Source organism: Alexandromys fortis, unplaced genomic scaffold (assembly GCF_014885135.2).
Source record: "Alexandromys fortis isolate MF-2015 unplaced genomic scaffold, M_Fortis_MF-2015_v1.1 scaffold_13, whole genome shotgun sequence".
Taxonomy (NCBI): Eukaryota; Metazoa; Chordata; class Mammalia; order Rodentia; family Cricetidae; genus Alexandromys; species Alexandromys fortis.
Genome location: NW_026067908.1, coordinates 13,345,864 through 13,371,796, shown reverse-complemented (window position 1 = coordinate 13,371,796; position 25,933 = coordinate 13,345,864). Strand labels below are relative to the sequence as shown.

The window sequence follows — 25,933 nt, the reverse complement described above, 5'->3', positions numbered from 1 at the left end:
CTAGACATTCCTTGTCAGTGTGTCCTTCCATAATCATCAAACTAGAAAAAGAGCAGTTAGTTACCTGCCAGGGGAAGAGAAGTGGACACCAAAGGAACGTGGGAGCAGCCCTGTAACTGTGATCAAGGTACACGAGGGGCTCATGCTCTGCTGTGTTGCTTACTGCTTGTTCTGCCTATACTATTTAAAATAATAACACTTTAAAGCATGCTTTAGCCATTGTATCCATATAAATGGGCAATGTAAATACGATGCTCAGGGAGACTGCAGTTGGTAGAGTGAACAAGCTTGGGACCGTGTGTGTCTTTCCCTTAGGATGTTTATGGAATGGATTTAAGAGAAAACTGTGGACCTATAGCAATTTCCCCAAGGTAGTCTAGTTAACTTGAACCTATGAGAGAAGATGACCTCTGGGGCTCTGGGGCTCTGGTGGGACTCTTAGTACAATGGTTATGAGAGGAAGTTCTAACTAGAACATGGTTTTTAATCACCCCTCTTGTGATTTAGTAACTTCGTGGGTTGCTTCAGCTGCATGTAAAATAAAGAGAAGATGAAGAAAATTGTAACTACAACATGGAGACATTCTGCATTAAATGGTATAGTAAGCACTCAGATGCTATTTCTGCTGACCGTGTTTTCCAAGTTGGTGGCAATGCCTGTTATTCCAACACCCAAGAGGCTAAGGCAGAAAAATTTAGAGTTTAAGGCCAGACTGATCACATAGTGAGTTCTTGATGGAGGTGGGTCTTGTATCTTATCTGTTGCCTTCATTGGTTAATAATAAAGAAACTGCCTCGGCCCTCATAGGACAGAAAATTAGGTAGGCGGAGTAGACAGAAGAGAATGCTGGGAGGAAGAAGCTGAGTCAAGGAGTCGCCATGATTCTCCCGCTCCAGACAGACGCAGGTTAAGATCCTCCCTGGTAAGCCAGCTCGTGGGCTACATAGAATATTAGAAATGGGTTAGAACAATATGTAAGAGCTAGCCAATAAGAGGCTGGAACTAGCCGGGCCAGGCAGTGTTTGAAAGAATACAGTTTCCGTGTAATTATTTCTGGGCATAAGCTAGCCATGCGGGCGGCCGGGTGCCGGGGACACAGCCCTGCCGCTCTTAATGCAACAAGTTCTGAGCCCTCATAAGCTATGCAATGAAACCTTGTCTTTAAAATGATAGATAGATAGATAGATAGATAGATAGATAGATAGAGAGATAGATAGAGAGATAGATAGACAGACAGATAGATATTACAGTTTTCTTTTTGTTTATTTTGCATCACTACAGATTCGGTGGCTCACAGCACCCCTCCTGCTGGCCAGGTTCTGAGGTCTAGCAGAGGAGGTAGGCTTTCTGATAACAAGGCAGAAATCAGGGGTAAATGAGTCTTGAGTGTGTGGCCTGTGAGGGAGATTCTCTTGTGAGCTCCTTTTTATTGAAGTTGTTTTCTTAGTGGCTCAGTTTGGGGTGTGCCCAGTCCCTCCTCCTCATCAGACAGCCCCCTCAATTTTGAGATCAAGGTGTTCTAGTCCCTCCTCCTCCTCATCAGACAGCCGCCTGTATCCTCAACCATGAGCTCAAGGTGTTCCAGGAAGAATTTTCTTCAGGCTAGAATTCATGGAACAATCAGATTAAGAGGTCAGGGCACTGCATTTCTGAGACGTGACGGTTCTCTATTTGAAGGGTTCTCGATTAGTTCAGGAACAGTCAGGTAGTCTCCCTTTATCCTGAAGTCAGCTGTGTCACATGACATAAACTGATCCATCTTCACTGTTGGCTGTGTGCCCAAGGGGAGGAAATCTCAGAGGTCTTCTTAGAATTCTACTGAATCCATACTGCGTGGTTTTCACCAGCGCCGATGTATCTCTGTGGGCATGATGAGAGTGTGGTGCTTGTATTTGCTTGTGCTGCTCTAGCTCTGCATGTGAGGATACAGGTTCATGTATATACACCACACATGCGTCACGTCAGCTTACTCCCTACTCCCCCACACAGAGTGATATTCTCTACCCTGTTGCCTTAAGACAGGGTTTTCAATAAACCAGAAGCTTTCTTTGAGCTCTGCTGGCTGGCTGGCCAGTAAGCTCTTGGAATTCTCTGCTCCTCAATGTTAGGGTTACAGGCATGCACAGCCATACCCAGCTTTTTGTGTGACTGCTGGAGATTTGAACTCAGGCCTTTATACTTGTAGAGCAGCAAGTACTCTTACCCTCTGAGCTGTCTTCCCAGCCCCATGAGTGTGTTATTTTTTTAACAGAAGGGAATTTAAATCAGGATCCAAAATATATTTTGCTATAAATATATTCTACAAATAGGAGACTGAATTAGTAGTGCTCGTAATATCCTATTGAGAAAAGCTAAACCGACAACCCCAGGGTAGTAATTCGACAATTGTAATCTTCTGTTTGTTTGCAGTGTTCTTTGCTAATTGCTGATATCAAGTCGGCAATCATGTTTTATTCATTTTTATATTCATATTGTAAACATGTGTCAAGTATATGTACATATTCAAAATAAAATGAGTGCTATCATTGAGCTTCAACCAATTAAATTCTAACCAGCTTAAATTAAAAGGAAAATGGGCTTGGGGTGTAGCTCTGTTAGTAAAGTCCTTGCCTAGCGTGCACAAAGCCCTGGATTCTGTCCCAGTACTTTATAAACTGGTGGTCCTGATGCACCAGGGCATCTGTACAGATGTCCACACAGAGGCGTTGGTGAGCCCTGTAATAGCTGGAGGATTGCCTTTGGTAGTGTCTTGACACACTACTGAGCTCTGTGTATCTGCTCTAAAATGTGAGACTCTGGGATGTGGTTGCTCCATACACTCAATGAGGCAGGCTGTTTTTGTTATCTAGTGTGGATGTGATGTGCCATCCAGGTGCTGCCTGTGAGCTGGACATACACCATGGAATGTCCTTCACGTGGGGAAGTGACTGCAAGCAGTGTGTTGTGATTGACTCATGGGAAGCAGGTTAGAAAGCACAGGATTTAGCTTAATCACACTGCCTTCCATTTCGTCCTTTCTAAGGTCACTCATGCTGCAGGCATTGTAGTGCGCATACTCTCTTGCTAAGTGGTCTGCTGTCAGCTGGGATTTCAAAGAAATAAGATGCTGTCCCTATGTTTGTAGCGGGAGAAAGAACAGCTCAAGCAACTGTCATAGGGCACAGCAGGTACAGAGATGGGACATTTCCTGTCCATTAGCCATGGTCTCAGTTACCCAGCTGTTAATCAGTGTCTACAAATATTAACATTTGCCTTAGCTCTTTAAAATGATAGCCTAGTCACATAACTATCTTGTTATTGTCATATGTTGTATTAACTTCTCACTCTGTCTGAAACCATCCTAGAGATCCATGTGGCCTAGTCACCTCTAACTATCATTTTGACACAACTAGAGTCATCTGCGAGAGAATTTCAATTGTCTTAGTTCTTAATTGATAGTCCACTGTGGGCAGCACCATCTCTTGTGGTTCTGAGCTTTCTAAGAAAGTTAGCTAACTATGAGCCAGCAAACAGTATTTCTCCATGGTTTCTTCTTCAAATTCCTGCTCTAGTTCCTGCCCTGACCCCCTAAATGATGGGCTGTGTTGTTAATTGTAAGCCAAATAAATCCTTCCTCCCATAATTTCTTTTGGTCCAAGTGTTTTTATCATAGTAACACACAGGAAACTAGAACACTGTGCATATGAAAACAGAGTATCAGTAGGGTCCATTACTTTGGTCTTAGGCATCCAATGTCTTCTAACACAGTCCCCAGGGATTGGGGTCACTGCAGTACAACAGGGAAATGTACCCTGGAATAACTCTCATCTGTGATGGAACTTCATTGTCTTCTCTCTGTCGGCGCTTAGGATAGTTATAAAAATACAAACACCTGCAACTCCACGTGGTATCTCCTGTGGGTGCCTTAGACACTTTCACCATTGTTTAAAAGTTTGATTATAAAGCAAACAGATTTGGTTCTTTAGGAGAATCTCTAGACTGTTGAGGGCTTGAAGTCTCCGCAGACGTCACCTGGCCCACTGCTTGTTTGCAGTGCCAATCCTTTTCTTCCGTTTTCCTTCTCCTGTGTCTTCCCTCTTTGAAGCCACTATGATGCCTCTCTCTACAACTTGATGGGGGCTGTGTGAACTCACTACTGAGTGGGTTATAAAAGACTGTGAATTGTAACTTATTCTGTCCATTAAGGGTACTTGTAGGTTTTCTACTATGTGAGGTTAAAAAAAAATTAGTGGACTTTAATGACATTGAAGTCATACTAATTTGTAGGAAATTATTAAATTTTAAAGAGATAGCTTACCTGATTTAAGCTGTCCTGAGACAATTAATCATGACCTCAAAATATAAGTGCAGCCATGTTTTCGATGCTTGTAGTCTTTGAGAGAGAAAGGGAAAGCCATCTACTTAGTTACTTCCTAGTGCTCCCTGCCCTGTGAGTGCCACATCTGGAGCAGGTGTGTCCCAATGGCTTTTTGCTCACAGCTCCATTCAATGGGGAAAACTGAATGGGAAGGGCAGTTACCATTGGGAAAATCCATTACTTACTCCATGTTAGCTGACTGCTTTTTTTGTGTGTGAGCAACTACTGAATACTGGATTGTACTCCTGTAATTGAAGTCTTCTTCATACATACATAATTGTGGTATGTTCACGGCATCAGTAATGCTATCAGAAAAAAAAAACAAACTTTCCATGTTCTATAGCACTTTATAGTTCTAGATTTTCTCACACTTGTTTTGATTTAGTTCAAGTACTGGGCAATCCAAAAAAAAGGGACAAAATGAGAAATGATATTTATACTTTACTTTTTTAAAATGTGTACATGTTTATGTATACAGGTGTCTGTGCATGCAGTTGGAGGCAAGAGGTCAGTGTTGAGTGTTTCGTCTCTCATTCTCCACTTTATTTCTTTGAGATAGGGTCTCTCATTGAACCTGGAACTTGCTAATTCTTCTAGGCTGGCTAACCATGGCGCTCCAGGTATCACCTGTCCCCACCTTCCCAGAAGATTACAGGCACAAACTTTTACTTAGATACTGGGGACCCAAACTCAGGTCCTCAGGCTTCTATGGCAAGCACTTTATCAACTTAACCATCTCCTCAACCCCTTTATTTCCTTATACTCAGCCTCATTTCCCAAAGAATATTCTCCATCTTAGGATTCGGATAGTTCAGTCTGCTTCCATTAACAGTCCAGAAACAAAGACTTTGAGAAGTGATTCCTCAAATCCCCACAGCTAGAGGTAGGTTGCTACCAGGAGTGACACAGTAGACTGCCTCTTCAATGTAAAAGAAGCTGTAGGATGACTTAAAGCCAGAAGAGAAGTATAGCATTATGTAAAAAAGTTAAAAGTTCATGGTCATCCTCCTCTGTGTAGGAAGTTTGAGGTCAGCCTGGGCTACATAAAACCCTGTTTCTAAACAGAAGATGATAACAAAGATGGGAGGCAAGGGTGGTGATTAGTATAGTCAGGCTTATTGATTAAAACCACCATAACTTTGCTGGGTGAAGAATGAACTTCAGTAAAGATGCTAAGAAACGTAAGACAGGAAATGAAATAAAAATCTTTCTTTGGTCGGGGTGAAAAATGGTGGTGGCCAGCACATAGGGTAGGCTGGGAGGCAGTGAAGAGATTAAAGATGTATTTTAAATATAGAGTCACAGGACTTGTTCATGGGATGGAAGTGCCACTGAGAGATGAGTTTTTTCTAGAAAGACTCAGCTTGCCACCTGTGTTCATGCAAGTGATTTTAATTAAATGCAGCTGGACACACACAGGTAGGCGTGAAAGTAGGAAAGGGGCTTACAGGGAGGAAGAGCAGGTTCAGTGGTGAGGAAGGGGTGAGAGAATCGTGGGGGCCCATATGATCAACATTTACTGGCAGACCAAATTTTCAAAGGCTCTTAGTTCCTGGTTGAACAGGAGGTCAAGTCTTCGTGAGCACTCAGGTGAGAATCAGCTACAGAGAGTTCTGGAGACTGAGAGGAAGACTGAGCTCTGTTTTTCTCACGATGCTTGTCAGACATGCGGTAGAGACCCTTTTAAGTGGGGAGTTAGACAACGTGCAGATGGTGAGCTCAGGAGGAGCCCCCAGCCGGATATGTCAGTGTAATAAAGGTAAACATGGCCCTTGTTAGAGGAGCCAGTCATCTTGTTGAGGTTATTGAATGATACTGAGAAGTATGGATAGGTTTTATAAATTGGCTAAAGACAGGCCTTTCAAGGATGTAGGGACATGACTATGACTGAAGTCTGAAGTAGGAATGACATGGACCAGTGGACTTGTTACCCAGCTGCCAAGTCAGGTAAATCACCTTTCTATGTGGAGAGACATATGGGGCCTTACATTTGTTTATTTTTCCCTTATTACTGCTAGGATCGAACTCAGGCCCTCGCATGTGGTTAACAAATGTTCTAGCACTGAACTACATCACCAGCTTTCACATGTTAAGCATATTACTTAACATATTATGATATTTTTAGTCACATAATATTTGATAATATTTGTGAGTTTTCATGCTTTTAATTGTGAAAGATAAAGCTTCACATAAGTAAATCCTAGCTTAGTTATATTGATCCCGCATGATGGGTGAATAATGGATGACAGTCGTTATCCCCACAAAGCACTGCCTACTGTCCGCTGGCAGCACAGAAATGAACCACATGATCAGAACTGGCATTTTAGCCGTGACTGTGTTCCTGTCCCCATCTGATTAGATGCTAGCTCCTCCCTGCTCTGCTCACTTGAGATGGCAGGCAGCATTCACATAACCACAAGGCATCATCTTCCCAGAGCTCCTCTCTCCCCATCCATCACTGCTCCTCGCAGTCTGCCATGCAGGGCCTCTATAGATAGCTTGACAGCCTTCATTTGCAGAACAAAGTTTGAAGACAAACGCGGGGGCTGGGAATCCCTCCAGTCCAAAGAACACAGCACTGTGAACATGAGTGGGACCTAGAGGCGGTGCCCAGCGTTTGAAAAGCTGACATTCCACAACGTCGAAAGAGCTGACACCTTTCCAAAATTATCTCCTACAGCATCAGATGTCTTAAGCCCGATTTACTGACTCCTGGCATTCCCATTCTTCTTCATTGTAATTGTATCCGGGTATCTCTCTAGCGCAATACCTGTCTTTGTGTAAGAGCTTTGCGTGTCGATCTCTCCATATACATGTTTAATTCTGTGGTGTTATGCACACATTAACTGAGAACTAAGGAAGCATTTGTAATTTGAGTCAGGAACTTAACCTTTTTCAAGTACTGATTCTTCTCCTTGACGATGTCACAGAAACGAAGACGCGGTCCATCAGATGGCTGTCGCTCCCTTCCTGCTACCATCAAGCTCCCCATCACCTGTTGAGGTAAGGTTGTTTGGAAAAACGCACTCAGTATGTTTTGTCATTTCCATAGAACCTTAGTTTTTGAAATTTAGTTACATAATATCTGATAACTGCAAATTTCCATGTCTAAGATAAAAAGAATTTGAGGTAAACAAAATATAAGGTATAAAGCGGTGTTAAATGTATTAGAATCAACTCACTGATATTACCTCTTCAGAGTTACAAAGTTCCTCAGATCTATCGGATGGTCTAGCAGTGGATACTTATATAATGAAAACAGAGAATCCTACAGCCAATCAATCCACAAAGCTGGAAACCTCAGAATAAGGGGGGCTACTGTGTAGTCCCAGGCGTTGACTGAAGGTCAAACCCTTGGGGAAATGGTGTGAGACAGAAGCTGCTGGACTCTGCTGTCCTCAGGGCACCACAGTGATGAGAGACACTTGTCAGGAAGAAAGGCACTTGTGCCTGTGGGCTGGTGTCTCCCTCTCCCTCTGCCTTCTGCACACTCGTCTCATGAACAACTACTGACTTCCCCCTCAGTTTCCCCTCCACAGGTCCATTGTCTTTAGACATCCTCACACACACACACACACACACACACACACACACACACACACCCTGAGGTGTGCTTTAATAGCCCCACTCCGAATCCAATCAAGGGCAGTCACCACTGAATCCGAGGCTATTCCACTTTTGATTTTTATCTGTTTTGACCAGCTATTGTCTTACACATTTGTAGCAATAAACATTGTTTCAATCATGATTTCATCAGCCTTGCAAATATTAAGATTTTGTTTCGTTTTGTTTTTTTAACTTTAAGACCTCAAAGGGTCTAGAGATATAGTAGTAGAATCCGTGCCTGGCATGCCCTGAGTTCAGTGCCTAGCACCAAGAAATTGGCGGGACAATGGACAGGAAAGACATGGAATAGGTAGTAGACATGGTGTCAGAGGGACAGTCCCATAGCCAAGCTACCAGTTCAGATCCTGAAACTGTGCATGATCATAAGCCTTGAGGAGTACAATAACCCTTTGACCCACATTTTAGTTTTTGGAAGAATAATGACAATAGCTTCTGTTTTGTTACTAATATTAAGTAATTAATGTACAGACTATGTTCTAAGACAGCACCCCTCCCCCAGAAGATGACTGAGACCACAGGTGGTTATTCCAAGCTGTATAAAAGCACAGTGGTTTCATTTGTCTCCTGCTGTCTGGAATGGCTGTGAATATCAACCACTTGGCTTCTTTAGTATGTCCCTGGCCAGCTGGTGTCTCCAACTTCCTGCTCGGGACGGCACTTAACAGGTGATCAAGGATGCTGCTAACTGTGTCAGGCCCTGTCTGGCTACTTCCGGTATTCCTTTCACGACTCCTACACAGACTGAGAGGCAGTGTTGTTATTTTCAGCCTTGAGAAGAGACACGGGCTGTATCATATACCCATGGGCCCATGCCCAGACGCGCCAGTCAGTTCAGTCTGTGCAGACCTGGCCATGACCACCGAGCCCCGTGCATTTATCATGGAGTACCTTAGTACAGCTGATTCCACAAAGCAGCATTCAGCACAGATGAACTGTTTTATTTGAACTTTAACTTAATCTTTATAGTATAAACTAGCTATCTTAATTCACTTTAAACATGAAGGTGCTAATCACAAAATGGTTAGTCATTATTGAAAAAGAATTTAGTCACCTGTAAAAAAGATTTTTTTTCTTATGTCTTGATCTTACTGAATTAGTAATTAGCCATAAAAAGAGTAGCTTGGTATCATTCAAAGGAGCATCATTGTCTTATGAGCATTTATAAGACTGATTTTGTCTTTTTTTTTTTCTTTTGAGGCATGGTCTCACTCTGTAGTCTTGGCTAGCCTAGAACTCATCTATAGAACAGTCTGGAGGCTGGTCTCAAACTTAGAGATCTGCCTGCCTCCACCTCCCAAGTGCTGGGATTAAAGGTGAGCACACTGGCCTGATTTTCCTTTTTAACTAAAGCAAGCTGCTAACATTTATGAGGCAGAGATGACGCCACTTGTAACCTTCAAGCTCCTCGTCACAGCAGCTGCGTCAGTTGTAGCATGACCTCTTCCATTTGAAAGATAATTAAATCACAACTAGGCGCTTGTAAAAATATGAGTTTCCTTTAAAAGAGTGAGGTCTGGAATTTCTGTACAGTGTTGTTGCTTGAAGCACATCCTTCAGGGCTCTTAGCTCTCTCCCCGATGGCTCTGGTGACTGTCACCTACAGAAGAGCTCCCTCCGATGGGAGTGAAGTTTATGAGCTTTTCTTACCACTCTGTCTTTCTTATTTGCCTCCATACCAGTCACTCTGCCTTTACCCATAGGTATTTCTGTGAGTGATCAAGCACAATTCATAAGCATAATTTTTGTCATTTTTGTATGATAAAAAGAACCAGTTTAAACCATAAGCTGTACATGAAGTGCAGCCATGCCACTGTGCAGTTGAACCTGGCAACAGAATTCTGCCTGACTTCTACTGCACGCTAGTGATGTCTCACATTCCTTCCCTTATTTGGCAAATACTTAATAAGCTCTTATATCTGACATAGTTCTAGCCAAATTACTTTATGCAGTTATATGCTAATACAGTCAAAGAAAACATAATGCAGAATATTGAACTGGGAGTGTAATAGTTGTTGAGTGCTTGCCTTTCTTTCCACCAGTTGCCTGTTGGTCATGTGACCTTGGTAAGGGCAGTTAACTCCCAGAGCCTCTCTTTCTCTGTAAAGTCTCTTCTTAGTATATCAGAAGGGAGTAAATGAGAGTCACGTCCTACATCAGGAGAGTGCACAGCTATAAATGTTTCTGCAGCGTTGTTAGCATTGCTGTGCAGCACGCTTGGCCACAGTGACAGACCATTGCAGCGGTATATGGCACAGTGCGGAGTGCAAGCTCAGAAGTCAGGCAGATCTCAGTTCTGGTCTTCATCCTGGAAGGATTAACACTTGAGATGCTTAGATGAATCCTGGCATACGCTGGGAGTTTATTTTGGTTGTATTTATGTTATCACAGCCTCTAGCACACATTCCAGCTTCTGGCATCTTCCATCATCGATGATTATGAACAAAAAATGGGATTTCTTTCTTTGTTAACTTATTTAATTTTTGAATTGACAAATGAAAAGTGTTTGTATTTACCAGATTCAACATTGTGTTTGGAATATGTATACACTATGGGACAGCTAACCCAAAGTAGACGACATGCATTCCTTCACATAGTTCTTGTTGTTTTGTGTGTGCTAGGATTATTTGAAATCTCCTCGAATGCTGCTTGTCTATAATCCCAGCTTTGAGGCCAAAGACAAAAATAGTGTGTTTAAGGCTATCCTGGGCTATGTAACAATATCCTAATTAAACACATAATACAAAACAAACAAAAAACCTCTTAGAGATTTTCAAGACTGAAGGCATTATTTTTAATTACAATCTAATTATGTCTTGTACTTATTTGCCCAATCTACTAAAATTTTGGAGTCTTCGACCTACATTTTCTTAACCTCACTACTAGTAACCACCATTCTACTCTCTGCTTCCGTGAGATGTTTTTTTTTAATCCATAGTTAAGTGAAGTCACGTGATATTTTACTTTGAACACCTGGCTTGTTTCGCTTAACAAAGTTCTCCATGTTTACCTATGTCATCACTGGTTGGTTCTGGTTTGTAAATTAGCACAGTTTGTATGTAAGATTCGTTTCCTTATCCAGCCATCCACTGACAAATGCTTGGTCGCGGAGATCTTGGTGCGGTGAGTGTGAGTGCGTACCTCATTTCTTCTTGTGCTGCCAGGTGTGGCACATACTCCCAACAACGGAGGCCGAAGTGAGGGAAGAGAGTCATGAGCCAGTCTGGGTTACATAGCGAGACTCTGTGTGCTTAAAAAATGGTTTCGTAGAACATGAGAATAGTGCAGACTAAAACACAGCAGAAGAAAAAGAAAGTGTAGCAGTTGGGAGAGGAAGAGAGGAGTGTGAAATCAAATAATAGAATATGTTAGAAAATAAACTGAGGTTACATGGGAGACTTGAATCCTAAACTCCAGAAGGCTGTGACAAGCTGTAGGCACTTGGAGCTGTTGGAAACATCTTGAATAAGAAGACATCCAGCCAGGGCTGTAATTCAGGATTAGCCGAGTGACAAGCGTTAGAGGCATCCTGAGACTCAGTGTGTAAAGACACTTGCTAAAGGCTATGGTAAATGTGAGATGACTCAGTGCATAACTCGACGTATAACAGACAACCCGAGTTCAAACCCTGCAGCCACATGGAAACCAAAACAGTTATCATAAGCCTTACTGCCACATGAGGGCATACGCACACAAATAAATAAAGAGGGTGTCTTAATTGAGGAGGAAAACCAGTTAAAAAGCCACTGCAGGGGTCTTATAAGAGATGGTAAGGGCTCAGGTAGAATGTGGATCTTGGATATTCATGCATCCCTCCTTAAGGAGTCCCGGATCTTGTAAACATCTTCTACACCAGGAACTTCTGTCTTGCTTTTGCTCAGAGGTTGTGCTTTTCAAATACCACATAAGAGAAAGTGCCCAGTCAAGAAGAGCTGAGGAGATGGTTGCAGAGGAACAGCCATTACCACGATTGCCATTTTACCCCTAGTTGTGCACTGCCATTCTGGAATTCCTGGTCATCTAAAAATGTGTTCATGGTAGTGATTAGGAAAGAAAAATTCAGGTTGTCATATCAAGTAAACAGGATTTTCATTTATTTATTTGCAAAAAGAAATGTCTGTGAACTTCTGCTCTAGTGGGGGTTAAAAGTTTTATGTGGTGTTTTGAAAAGTGCAATGGGATTTAGGAACACAGTCATAAGATAGTCTAAACCAACAAACATGGCTCTTACTTTAAAAATAAGAAACAAGCCAGGTGTGATGGTACACGCCTTTAATCCCCGCACTCAGGAGCCAGAGGCAGGCAGATCTTTGTGAGTGGGAGGCAGCAGGCCAGACAGTGCTACATAGTGAGACCCTACCTTTAAAGATTGAATGGAAACAAAGTTTAATTATACTGGGAGGCATGCCTGTTAGGTTTTTAGCTTAGTTGCATCTCAAATCAAAGGAAAACAGTTATTTTTATCCACGTGTTCTTGTCATATTGATACCGTGCATGAGAAAATGGGAGTAACAGCACTAATGTTCATCTGGTGGAAACGTCTTTCTAAACCACCAGAATTTTCTTAGCTTGAACGATGCCCTGCCCTCAAAGCAATGTTCCTGCGCTCAAGCTTCTTTCTATCCAGTTGTAAAAAACTGTGCGTAAATCGTATATCTGAGAAAAGAAAGTGCATAAAAATAAAGCAGCAAGGTGACAGTATATCCTGCAGTCCTGGAACTCGGGCGGTAGAGACGGGATAAGACCAAGACCAGCCTAGGCTAAGTAGTGAGACTCGGTCTCAAAAGTATTAAGTTAGGAGGCTGGGGTGAGTCAGTGAAATGTCTGAGGACCTGAGTTTGGGTCTTTAGCACAGGCCGGAAAGCTCTGCAGGTAGAATATCTGTCACCCAGTGTTGGCCAGCCAGTCTAGCTGGCCGATGAGCCCAGGGTGGGTGCTTTCTCTCCTGGTACATGCTCATGCATACACACTCACACATTTTTAACTACTGAAAATACATACAGTATAATCTGGTCATGGTTTCTCCTTCCAGACCCTCTTAGTCATCCAGCTCTATGCCTTTCTCTATTTAAGAAACAAACAGCAAATTTAAAAAAGGATTATAAAAATAGCAAAAAAGGCACAGGAAACATGCACACAGATATACACACAAACAAACAAAACGACCCATATAAACAAAAGATCAGGAACCCTACAAGAAAAAGATCAATGAGATAAAAAATGCCCAAACAAATTAATATGAGGCAAAAAAAAAGTCTACAAAAATACCATTGAATTCATTTTGTGTTGCCATCTATGTACATGGGGTCTGCCTTTAAGTGTGGTTTATATATCCAGTGAGACTTTGCTGGAGAAAATGAATTTTTCCTTTGCAAGTGGTTGCCAGTTGGAGATAGCTTCTGGGCTTGTGTCTCCTCCCCCCTCGCAGGGCCAGCAGCCTCTTTGCACAAGCCTGTGCGTGTTGTCTCAGTCTCTGAGTTCACGTGTGCATCAGTCCTTTTTGTCTGGAGACACTGTGTCCTTGCTGTCATCCCTGCCCTCCGGCTCTTACAGCCTTCTACTTCCTTTTCTTCATACCTCCCTGAGCCCTGAGGGGAAGGGTTTGATAAAGACACCCCACTCAGAGCTGAGTGTTCCCAAGTCTCAGTCTCTGCACACTGTCCAGTTGTGGGTCTCCATGTATAGCTCCCATCTCCTGCAAGAGGAAGTTTCTCTGCTTCTAGTCCCAGCCCAGTATGATCCCATTTTTTCTTCTAATTAAAAATAGCTAAAACATTAAGCTAAAATAAATGAAAAAACAATCATCATCTGCCGCGCACTGCAGCACCCATCTACACTCTGTGCGCTAGAACCCAGTTCGCGAGCTTCGGGTAAGGGGCTGGAGGTTGAGAATACACACGCAGAGACAGACTGACACACAGACCTTCCAACACTGGTACCAAAAAACCCATCTTTAATAGCACCATGGAGGCTTAAATACACTGCAGTCAATGGCCAACAGGTGAAAATTCCATTCTCTGATCCTCTAAGCTAGGCACAGCTTCTAGTAACTTCAATTAGAAGGCTCTAGACAGGGAAGAGCAGCTGAAGGCCAGGACTCAATTGGTCCCAACAATCATAACCTTATTTGGGAGATTCTCAGTGAGCCCAGCAGAAGCAAAGTTTGGAATTTCAGAAGGTGTGGGGAAAAAAATGTCCTTAATAGGACACAAGCACACACACACACACCTTTACCATCTTTATAGGACAGACACACACACCTTTACCATCTTTACAGGACATGGACATGAACACACACACCTTTACCATCTTTATAGGACATGAACACACATACCTTTACCATCTTTATAGGACATGGATGGACACACACCTTTACCATTTTTATAGAACATGAATACACACACCTTTCCCATATTTATAAGACACAAACACACATACACACACCTTTACCATCTTTATAGGACATGAACACACACGCGCCTTTACCATCTTTGGGTGATGCTGTATTGGTACCTTTGCCATTTGCTCATCTATGGTCCTTACTTCCTGTATTTCCTGACTTGGGTCTTCCTGGGGAGTTGTTGCCATGAGCAGGCTTGGCTAAGCCTACCACCTTGGACAGGTGATTTGAAGGTCAGCAAGAGAGAAGTGACCACCTATCTCCTGGATCAATGGACTCATCTCTTGTCAGCAGCCACTTTCCTTCAGCCAGATGGTCTGCAAGTCACCAGGGATCCTTGTTCCTTAGAGTCATGCTTCTGACCTCCTTCCTGTCTCTGACTGTTTGCCATGTTTTAAGCTCTTGGCAAGTGGGGTGGTTTAACGGCTCCTTGCTGTGTGAGCCATTCTGTTCTCAGAGTGGAGATGCAATTTTGTTCTTGTGTTGTTTAAGCACACACACTATATTTGCAAACCTTAGCTTGCCTAGAAAATGCCCATTTCCAACCATTCTCAATTCCCCCGCTCTCTCTCTCTCTCTCTCTCTCTCTCTCTCTCTCTCCTGAGTTTCTTTTCCATTTGGATTTTGACTTCATGTCCTCTTCATTGGAGGCATGTTCAACTAAAAAGAGAAGAGGGGGTTTTAAAAGGTAAATATAGTCCCACTTAGAGCATGGCCTTTGAAGTGAACAGACCCAGGAGGAATGAATCAGACAAAGGGCTTGAAAGAGGCACAGATGTTGGCATCAGAGACTTTCAGTCTCCTCAGAGATTCCCCGCATGTGTACTTAGGATGTAAAAGAGATGCTAATGAATGCTTCTGAGAAAGACTAAACATGAGTACATGAGTGCCAGCAGAGTAGTTGGTGTGTTACAGAGAAACAGTTTATAAAATAGTGTGAAGTATAGTGTAATACAGACATCAATAGGAATTATCTCATATTATCAAGTAACATGCACGTACTGATTGCTTTGCTGCACAAAAGTGCAGTGTGACTAGTGAAATTGTAGTTTTTGCACCAGCATTACCCTCAGTGTGTGAAGCATGTGCTAGTTTTTATGTCAGAGGACAGAACTTTGAGAAAATGTCCTCAGCAGATTGGCCTGTAGGCAAGTCTGCAGAGCATCTTCTTAGTGACCAAAGTGAGAACAAGCCATGAGGAACAAGCCAGTAAACAGCACTCCTGCATGGCGTGGCCTCTGTGTCAGCTCCTGCCTCCAGTTCCCACCTGACTTCCCTCAGTGATGGACCTTGATTGGACATGCGAGCTGGACAAACCCTTTCCTCCTCCCATAGTTACCGTTGGTTGGTGCTTCATCACAGCACTAGAAATCCTAAGACATATGGAACCCTACTATGTATATAGTCCATCACTGAAACATTACTTTGTGGTGGATAGCTACCCAGTACTTGTTTCTTGAGGGGCTGTTTGTTTGTTGGCAGGTCCTTGCTACACACATGCTTGACAGCTCTCCGGAACTCACCACTGACCAGAGCTAGCTGGCCTTTTCTCTTCCTTGGCCCTTTACAGTTTTTTATCCTCTATCAGCTTCACCTTCCCAGCCTGTTTTCACTTTCCCTTCCTTTCTGCCCTGGCTGCTCTCTTAACTGTTCAGTTGCCTCTCCTTTAGTTTTCAGGCAGCTCACCCTGAGCCCACCAAACTCTCTGCCGTCATCCCTACCAGGGCTGCTCTGCTGCCTCTACTGCTTTATTCTTCCCGTAACCAGCTCAGCCCACAATCCTAAAAATGGAAAAGACCCAAGAAAAGCATCTTCACTAATGCAACACCAGGGAGGCAGCTCAGGAGGGCTTCTTAGGTATAGGTGGAAGTGGTTGTTACAATTCACTAAGGCTTGTGGTATCCAAAGTCTGGTACAAACTTTTAGAAACTGCTCAGACTGAGGCTGCACTTTCATTACACTACCTGGTATTCAGCTGAGATAAAGGCATCCCAAGAGTGTTCTAGACTGTTGGTGCTGGCATAAGTCATAGTAGCTGTTTGACAGACAGTTCTTATACTCAGTGGATATACCACCAGCCAGCTAAATTGTTCATGACTAGCTAAGCTATGAAAATGGTTTCACAAAGAACCTGGTTGTTAGACTGTTTGTTGGCCCCAGCATCAAATGGAGGCACAATAAATTAGGAAAACACAGTACAACTCACAAGGCAAACTCAGAGAGGAGCTTTTAAGTTTCTATTATCCACATCCACACAAGTACCTAGCAGGTTTTCTTCGCTATTAATTATTGTTTGTTTTTTACCAAGTCCTATGGTGATTGTTGAATGTCTTTCTGTACTTGTTCTTTGCAACTGTGGGAAAGCAACACTTAGAAAATTGCTCACTGTATGTACAGTTACTCCAGGCTGTTCCTGTTAAGTTGGACCTTGGAGTACAAATACTAATTCTAAACCCCTCCCTCTTAAGGCCAGAGACTTTAAAATCATATACTTCTGTAGCAATGCCAATTTTTTAAAAAAAAATTTTTTTCTCAATGGGCCGGTCAGTGATGGCACACACCTTTAACCCTCAGGAGGCAGAGGCAGGTAGATCTCTTGAGTTTCTGCCAGTCTATAGAGCAAGTTCCAGGACAGTCAAGGCTACATAGAGAACCCCTGTCTTAAAACAAACAAAAACAAAAAGCAAACAAACTTCCTTTCATTGTTTGACAGTCCCATACACTTAATTTATAGACTACATTTCAGCTGTTTTCACCCCTGTTATCGCTCTGTCCTCTCCCATAAATCCCTTCTGCTTACACAGCCCCTCCTACTTTCTGTCTTGTGTGTGACCCACTAAGCTCAGTGAGAGTTTCCTGCTGTGGGATAATGCTCTTGAACACTGTAAAGATTTGCCATTCATATTGGTTAAATAAAATGCTGATGGGCCAGTAGCCAGGCAGGAAGTATAGGTGGGGTGACCAAACTAGGAGAATTCTGTGAAGAGGAAAGTCAGAGATGCAGTCACCAGCCAGATGCAGAGGATGCAAGATGAGAATGCCTTACTGGGAAATGGTACCAAGTCACATGGCTAAACATAGATAAGCATTATGTGTTAATTTGAATTGTAAGAGTTAGTAATAAGCCTGAGCAATAGGCCAAACAGTTTATAATTTAAGCCTCTGTGTGTTTACTTGGGACTGAACGGCTATGAGACCATGTGGAACAGAAACTTCTGTCCACAGTTTCTTGCTTAAACACAGGTGGGAGGTTATTTATTGGAGCAACAACAAAATGACACTGTCAAAAGTCCTTCAAGAAGGGTAGGACTTATAGACCCCCCCATCCAGACCCATGATGAATGTAGATAAACAAAGAACAGTCAAGGTAACCCTTTGCCATCAAGAAGCCACTTGAGGGGCCTCTCACAACCCCCCATACCAAGTTTCATTCAGTCATTTTCCTGTTGTCATGGAGGAAACTCCTTCCTGGAGCAATTAAAGAACCTAATTCCTATTGTAAGAAACCATACTGCTCTGGATGATAGGACAGCTATGGAAGAAAGAACAAAAAAAAAAAAAAAAACCTCAATAAAAGCCATAAAGCAAGTATTCTGGCAAACTTCTATAAATGAACAAAGATTAAAATTAAAAATATGAATAAATGACATTGTCATTGAAGGTCTGGTAGACACAGGTGCGGATGTAACAATAATTACACCAGAATCTTGGCATCTCAATTGGCCACCTCAGGACGTAAATGTTCAGCTTTTAGGGATTGGAATTCTATCTCAAGTTAAACAGAGCGTGAGATGGGTCGAATGTATAAGACCAGAAGGAGGAAGAGGAAAATTAAAGCCATGGGTGGTTAACATAGCAGTGAATTTGTGGGGACATGATTTGTTACAACAATGGAATACCCAGATTCACGTTCCCCCAGTCTCAGAATGCACATGTGGATCTTGTATACAGTGTCTCCTACAACAGTAGAAACCCTGAGACATCATGTGTCTTAGTGACTACATCAGTTCAACCACATTCTTTCTCTAGGCACATATGATTACAATTCTGTGGGGGAAATAATTTTTCAGTGTCTATTGGCTTGTAAAAACTAAATCTGTGGGCATAAACATCCAGATAAGTAGTAAAATACAAAGAAAAAAGCCAAAGATGAAGAACGTCCAGCAAACCTCCAGCACACGTTTCTTAGTCTTGTTACCAGAACTGACAAAGTTCATCGTCCAGGTTCCCGTTCCTGACAAACTGTTGACAAGAAAAAGGGACCTGGCCTGAGACAGCCAGCCAGCCTGGAACAGAGAACGAGCCGGCTTTCCTGAGGAACACTACAGGCAGCAGGAATTGATGCCAGTAAAACAAATGGGCACATGTGTTTGCTGGCTTTCTGTTACAAAGGAAGATGGCAGGATGGTTTCTGCAGAAACAGTGCCCGCTGTAGCTTTAGGAACACCACCCCTACAGCTGTGCAGTGTGTGTGGCTTGAGACAGTGTGAGTGAAGAATGACATCTTCGTTGCTTTTCTTTACTGTCCCTTAGGAGCTGGCTGGCACTGAACCTCTCAGTAGTGAGGAAGACAGCAGTGTGGACGTCAGACACCTGCCTGACACTGAAAGCCCCAAACCGGTAAGAATCCTAGGGAGGGCACAGGGCAGGAGCAGGGCTTGCACTCACTACCCTAGACGAAGGACTGACTGCTTTGAGCTCTGAGACAGGAACACAGCATCTTCCTCACCACACTTGAACTGTGCTGTCTGGGACTACGGCGGCATCCAGCCCCTCCTTCCAGTGCAGCTCAGCCCTGGGTATTTCCAGGATCTGGACTGAAGGAACCTTAGCAACACAGGAAGAGATGATGCCGTTGTTTCCTAGTAAAAGATACTTAGTTGCCCCACATGAAGGAAGTTGTGGCTGTCCCACCAGGTGCCTTTGACGTCTTGTTTAATTGTCTACTTTGAACCAAGCTCTCTGCTGTGTTCTGCATTGGTGACGGTAGTGACCATTCCTTTATAAATAAGGACATGAAGTTAAGGAACTTAATTTCCTTCAAAGGTCAATGGCTTCTTTGTGTGCATGCTGTCTGTGTCCATGCCTTTTTTCGTGAGGTACCTTTCTGGTTTGTATGCAATCACTTCCAAAGCTGGACTACAGTTGTTAGAAAGAACTGTGGGCTGGCTTTGGTCGTTGTTGTTTCCTTGCCCTTCTGTGGTTCAAATGTGTATAGATCTCCAGAAACTCACCATTTAGATGATTTTAAATCTGCCTGAGGTCTTATTTTACTTGAAGGAGTTTGAGGAATAATTCATTTCTTTATCTTTCAGCTTTTAGAAAAAGTATGTATTGGAACTCTTTAGATTTTATCTCCAACTAAGTGAACTGATTTGCTCAGGTATAAAAGAAAGGTTACTTCCGCAAAGGTAGAAATTGTAGCAGACCACTACAAACTAGCAAACTTCTTGGGACACAAGATCCCACTCACAAGGGGAGCAATAAATCACACATAAGGCCCCCTGTTCTTTATTTATATATAAATAAAGTAAAGTGTGCTTTTCAAACCCAGAATGAAAGTACGAACCTCCTGGTGGTTCTCCAGGAAGAGAGATTGGTAAGATGAACCTGACCTACCTGACTGTGCAGTCTCAGAAGCCCCACAATAGGTTGTCTATAAGCTGAAGAATCACAGAAGCCAGGTTCAAAGGCCTTAGAACCAGGGATGTCACTGAGACAAGTCATGGGAATCACATGCTGGAGATCTTGGGTGCTGGTGTCCAAGGCCAGAAGCTGGTACAGCTGCCCAGGAAGGGCAGGGAAAGGAATTGCTTTAGCTCACCTGTGGAAGCAGTAGTAAGAGAAAGGAAACAGGTGCTGAAATATGAAATAAGTTGCCTAAAACGACCCAGCACGGAAGCTGCACTCCAAAGTACTGTGTAGTAGAGGCAATCAGAGATACAGACACAATGGAACCAAAGTCTACAATGAAGAACTCACTCTGGGATCACACTTTGCTGTATACACACACACACACACACACACACACACACACACCTCTAAATCATCAACTCCTAACATCAAAAAGATAAAAACAGGTCACTAAAAAGTTGAAATTTAGTGACTCAGTAGTTAAAAGCACTGGCTGTTCTTCTAGAGGACCTGGGTTCAATTCCCAACACCCACATGCCAGCTTACAACTGTCTGTAACTCCAAGATCTGACACCCTCACACACACATACCTGTAGGCAAAACAAAAAAATTAAATAAAGAACTGAAATTTACACATAATACATTTTACACTGATGATTAAAGCTATGTATAGACAAACAGATATTTCACAAAATGAAATAAACTAAAATGTTTCCAAAGCCAACCTGTGCTAGGCATGTCCACAGCAGCTGCCTTGTTGAACCCCGAGGGGCATGTGGTGCTGGCTGCTGAGGAGCTGCACTTAACAGAGGGCAGTCTCTTCTGTGAGACTTCACAGTACAGTCCTGTACTGTGTTGATCATATAGGTGACCTTACCCCGCCCCCCTGTCTTTTATGTACCTTGGTGTTATGCCTACATGTATGTCTGTGTGAATATCAGATCCCCTGGAACAGGAGTTACAGACAGTTGTGAGCTGCCATGTGGGTGCTGGGAATTGGGTCCTGGTCCTCTAGAAGAGCAGTCTGAACCATCTCTCCAGCTCTGGATGACTTTTCTTAAAGTGAAAGAAATATCAGGAATCTCTTTACATGTATGCAGGGAGCCCAGTGATGAGCAGGACTTCAGACCTTCGTTGTTTGGTTAGACGAGGCCTCCCTAGGGACTCCAGGCTAGCTTCAGACAGATGAGCTTCCTGCCTTAGCCGTACAAGTGCATGGCATGCACTACCATGCCTGCCTGTGCTTTTAAAGAGCTTGAGGTGCACAGGTGCTCTCACACTAGGCTCCCATGTTTAGAAGCTTGTTGGTTAGGTGGGAAGGAAGGAGTAAAATGGGGCGGGGCTCACTGCATTCTTATAACTGACCTCCTGTTGGCTGCTGCCTTGAATCTCTATCCATGTCTGGGCCCCTAATTTTCCGCTTTCCTACAAAGCCAATATACCTTTTCTGTCTTCTTGGCCATTCTCCTTGCTATTACAGTTACCAAAACAAAATGATTCTAAGCAACCGGCTCACAGTAAATAATAAAGAGATAACTAAAGTAAACAATGGGAGAGAATGCTAGTATTTCTCCAGGGATATAAAATACTTGGTAAATGTGGGAAATATGTTCAGGATTCTTTACCACTAGAGAAAGGCGCCACTGTGAGACATGGCTTCATGTATCAGTCACAGTGATGTGTGGCTTTGCAGCTAGTAGAACGGCTATAATCAACACAGCAGATAATGGAGGTGCTGTGGTCTGGAGGAGCTGGAACTCACTCATTAATCCCTGGCAGGATTCCAAAGGGGGGCGACAGATTCTAGGAATCGGCTACTGAAGGTAAACAGATACCACCTCCTATGGTAGCTATGTTTCAATTATATTGAAATTTCTACTTTGATCGAGCTAAGAACTAAAAGTACTTGGTATTCACAGGTCATATGAATGAGGGCCTCATCTAGGGACATCTGAATTGAGATTTGAAGAAGCTTTCGATATATTCTCTCTTAGTCTCTATATGGGGATTAGTTCCCAGGCCCTCAAGATACCAAATCTTTTATATAATGGTCAAATCACTTATATAAAATGGTGAGGTGGTTTGCTATAATCTGTACATATTCTCTTCTTTAAGACATTTGATTTCCTATAATACCTAATATAGTATAAGTTGTACTTATACTGTTGTATATTATAGTTGTATTGTGTTGCTTTTAGAATAATCAAGAAAGTAATCTATATGTGTTCAGTGCAGATGCAGGTTTGTTTCTGGTGTGTGGGTGTTTGGTATTGTCCATTATGGTGGTTGAATTGTAAATAGAGCCTGTTTTAAATAAGCAAAAAAGGCTGACTGTGGTTGGGAATGGAGCTGAAAAGAAACAGAGGAGGGACTGGAGAAATGGCTTAGCAATTAAGAGCACACACTGCTCTTACAGAGGACCTGAGTTTGGTTCCCTGAACCCATATTAGGTGATTCCAGGAAATCCAATGTTTCTACCTTGTATAGGCACCTGCACTCATGTGCATATACCCCCACACAGATACATGCATACATGTAATTTTAAAATAAATAAACTCTAGAGTGGGGGAATTCTTAACAGTCTTAGACCCTCGGGTAGTTAGTAAACTTAAAGTGTCCAGCTGGTAAGATGGAAGCAGTTGAGAAGTTAGTGAAAGCCAGGTCACATTACGGAGATGATCACTGAGCTGACAGCAAGAGGCAGCCTCAGAGGGCTGCAGGGGCTGGCTACAAGTTGCTTGTATCTGCTATGTGGAGATCAGACAGGCCAGAGTGGACAGGCCGGGTAGGAGTCAGTGGCAGCAATGGCAGCATGCAGCGTACAGTGGCCAACACAGCATATTCTCCAGAACACTGTGGAGACCATGCCCAGCAAATGTGCTTGCCAGCAGCAAGTCTGGCATGTTCCCACGAACTTCCACAGAGGTGGCAGTAAAAAGACTCACTTTTCTTGGTGCCTTGTGCCAAGTCCTTTTTTGTGCCTGCTCTTTAAAGCCCTCCTCCACTGGTTTAGGGTGATGGAAGTGCACTTCCTCGTCCTAAGGCTTGGCCAATATCCCAAGGTCCCCCTGCTCAAAAAGGCCCCGACAGATACGTCCTGCATTTCCTGTTTTGTGAAACTACATAGCAACAATGCAGGTGTGTGTCAAGTGACACCTGGCATTCAAACCTGGTTCACATAAAGCAGCAGCCTCCATAACATTTCTCACAGTTTTTAGAAGTTGTTTCGGGTTTTTGTTTTAGTTAATTTTTTCATGCTGTCAATGGCATTTGTTGCTACTATAATCTGACTCTTAGCGCAAGAACATAGAAGTGTAAGAAATCTAGATAGCAAGGTGGCCTACCTCCTGGAGGTGATTTTAGAATTTATAGAGGATCAAGATGCCGGGGGAAGCATGCACTGTTTCTGGAATTAACTTTCAACTGCCCTAAATAGTCTGTGGCATTAAACTCAAACGGAAGCCAGCAGCTTATCTCACCACTCCAGGGCTCCATCCGCTGGACCGCCTGATCTTAGGAGCACCCTTGCTCCCTGCCTTGAAATGCCTGCTCCATGGAAGACCTGCAAACACACTTCAGGGAAGATCAGGTTCTCTTATGTTAAATAGTGCATGTATGGCAAGATTTCCTGGTGTGACTGCCTTTGCAAATGTAAGGACTGTCCGGTACAACTCAAGAGCCTGAGTCTATAAAGACCTGAATCTTCCTCTGCCAGCCACTGGCTCTGAAAAGGCTCACACTGCCCATCTCTGGCTTCTCCTCCAAGCCTGGCTTTTTGCTGCCGCTTTGTTGGGATTGAATAGGACTCTGTACATGAGAACTCGCCAGCAGTTGCCTGAGGCAAGGCTTAGTCAGCAGCAGCACCTATCCCTAGCGCCAGACTCTGCCTAGGTGAACTCCAAGGGCTCTGAAGCCCTCATTTGTCAGCGCACATTTTCTTAGAAGCTGCAGTGTGACTGACTCAAAGGAGTGAAAACACATAAAACACCGTTCAGATTCAGGGTTACAACTTGATACAAAACAGAGCTCACACAGGCGCCAGGGGCCTGACCACCCAGCAGATGTCTTTCCTTCAGCCAGCACAATGGTCCTAAGAGGGTCAAGTCAAGTTTTATACATAGGAGCTTTTAGTTTTTTAGTACGTAATTTTATAAATTCAAGAATTTCATAGTGTGTTTATTGTAATTGTACTCACCCTCAACTCCACCCACTAACTGTCCCCAGATTCATCCCCACCTCCCTACTGCCGACTTCATTTCTCCTCTCTGCTGTTCTACCTTCCTCACAGTGGCTACGCTTTAAACTATTACCAGCCGGCTACTAAGGCCGCAACCTGGGAGCAAATTTGTTTCCCCAGACAATGGATCTGTTACTGCACTGAAGGCAGCCTTAACTAAATCCTTATTGTCTAATAAAACTTCAGACTCAAAGGCCAGGGTGAAAACCTGCAGGCTCAGAGAGTTAGAGTAACAACTGGCTAGCCTTCTCTCTTAGCGGCATCCCAGGAAGCCGCTCACCTCCCACAATGCCCCAACTAAAAATCTCATGCTGTGTTTCTCCTAGCTACTTCCTGTCAACTAGGTGCTAACCCTGCCTCCCTCGCCTAGGTTAATTTTATTTAATGCAAATGCAACACATCTATATGTAGTTAAACAAATGTAGCATAAGAAATGTTAACACATCTTTGGCTAGTTAAACAAATATTCCACAACACCCCACTTCTAACTAACCTGTCAACTCCAGTTTGTGTGTGGCCATCCAGTGGAGTGTGGTTGACCTACCAGAGCCCAGACCCTAAAATAACACTGGCTCTCCCTCCCCCAGCAGCCATCGCTGTCCATAGCCCCATAACTAGGGCTAGAGGCTGATCTGCACAGGAGACTTTGTACACAAATTCCAGCTCCCAGTTTGTCTGCCCATCAGTGTATGCTGCCAGTTTGTGTAGCCCCTGCAGTCTCACTGCTCTCTTAACCCTTCACTTGCCTCGTTTGTCCCCAGCATTACCTACAGTAAGGATTCCAGAACCTTCTGTATCTGACTCATTGATGCTGAAGCCTAAAGACAGTGGTTCTTAGAGATGGTGTTGAGGCAGGAGGAGCAGAAGTCAGTTTTTCAGACCACACGTAACCTGTGAGGGGAACACCATGATGGGCACTGCCAGACTTCACAGCCCAATGAAGCATTTCCTGCCCACAGTTGCTAGGGAACAGGAGGAGTGACCACTCCTCATATCCACTGTATCCTGTCTGAATCCTTCATTTTATATGTCCTTTTTTGATGATAACACCTGACCTCACACTGATAACCATCCCTGGCTACACCCTAACATTACTTTGTGTGGTGGAGTGCACATGTGGGGGAACAGGAGCCAGACAGCAACCTCAAGTCTCTTCCTCGGGCACCATCTCCCTCGGGTTTTCCAGGCATTCTCTCACTGGCCCTGAGAGTCCCTTGTCAGCTCGCCCCTGGGATCCACCAATCCCTGCCTCCCCAGCACTGGGATGTGCGCCCCTGTGCCCAGTTTTTATGTAGGGTCTGGGTATCAACAGCAAACGCACTACAAGCACCTCATACACCGAGTTATATACGTGCCCTCCACCTGGTATCACTTCAGTCCCTCTTGCCCAGCTGGAAAACCAGCTGCATCCCCAAAGGTCATTTTAAAACCTTCACAGTGAGCCTGTTGAAAAGTGAGAAAAGTCCTCTTTGTCTCGTGTGGCGTCCCTGGATTAAAGAGAGCGCTGCACGTGGTTAGATAAACACAGGGAGAACAGAAAAGGTTGCCTGTGGTTTAAACCTGATCCATGGCAGGTTGAGGTGGCTAACTTTAAAAAAGGAAGGGGGTAGTGAACTGGGGGGAGAGAAATGTGCTAGATGATACTGTGGTCACTTTGGAATTGTTTTTAGGGCAGTGATGT

General features: G+C 43.5%; 1 protein-coding gene across 1 annotated transcript in view; it reads left to right on the top strand.

Annotated features, from left to right (window-relative positions):
* The window catches only part of Patj (PATJ crumbs cell polarity complex component), a 305,836-nt gene that overhangs the window by 203,888 nt on the left and 76,015 nt on the right, over positions 1-25,933 (top strand). The window contains exons 29-30 of the mRNA XM_050136448.1: positions 7,288-7,360; positions 18,915-19,001. Of these exons, the coding sequence (XP_049992405.1) occupies positions 7,288-7,360; positions 18,915-19,001 (160 nt within the window). The remainder of the gene's footprint in view (positions 1-7,287; positions 7,361-18,914; positions 19,002-25,933) is intronic.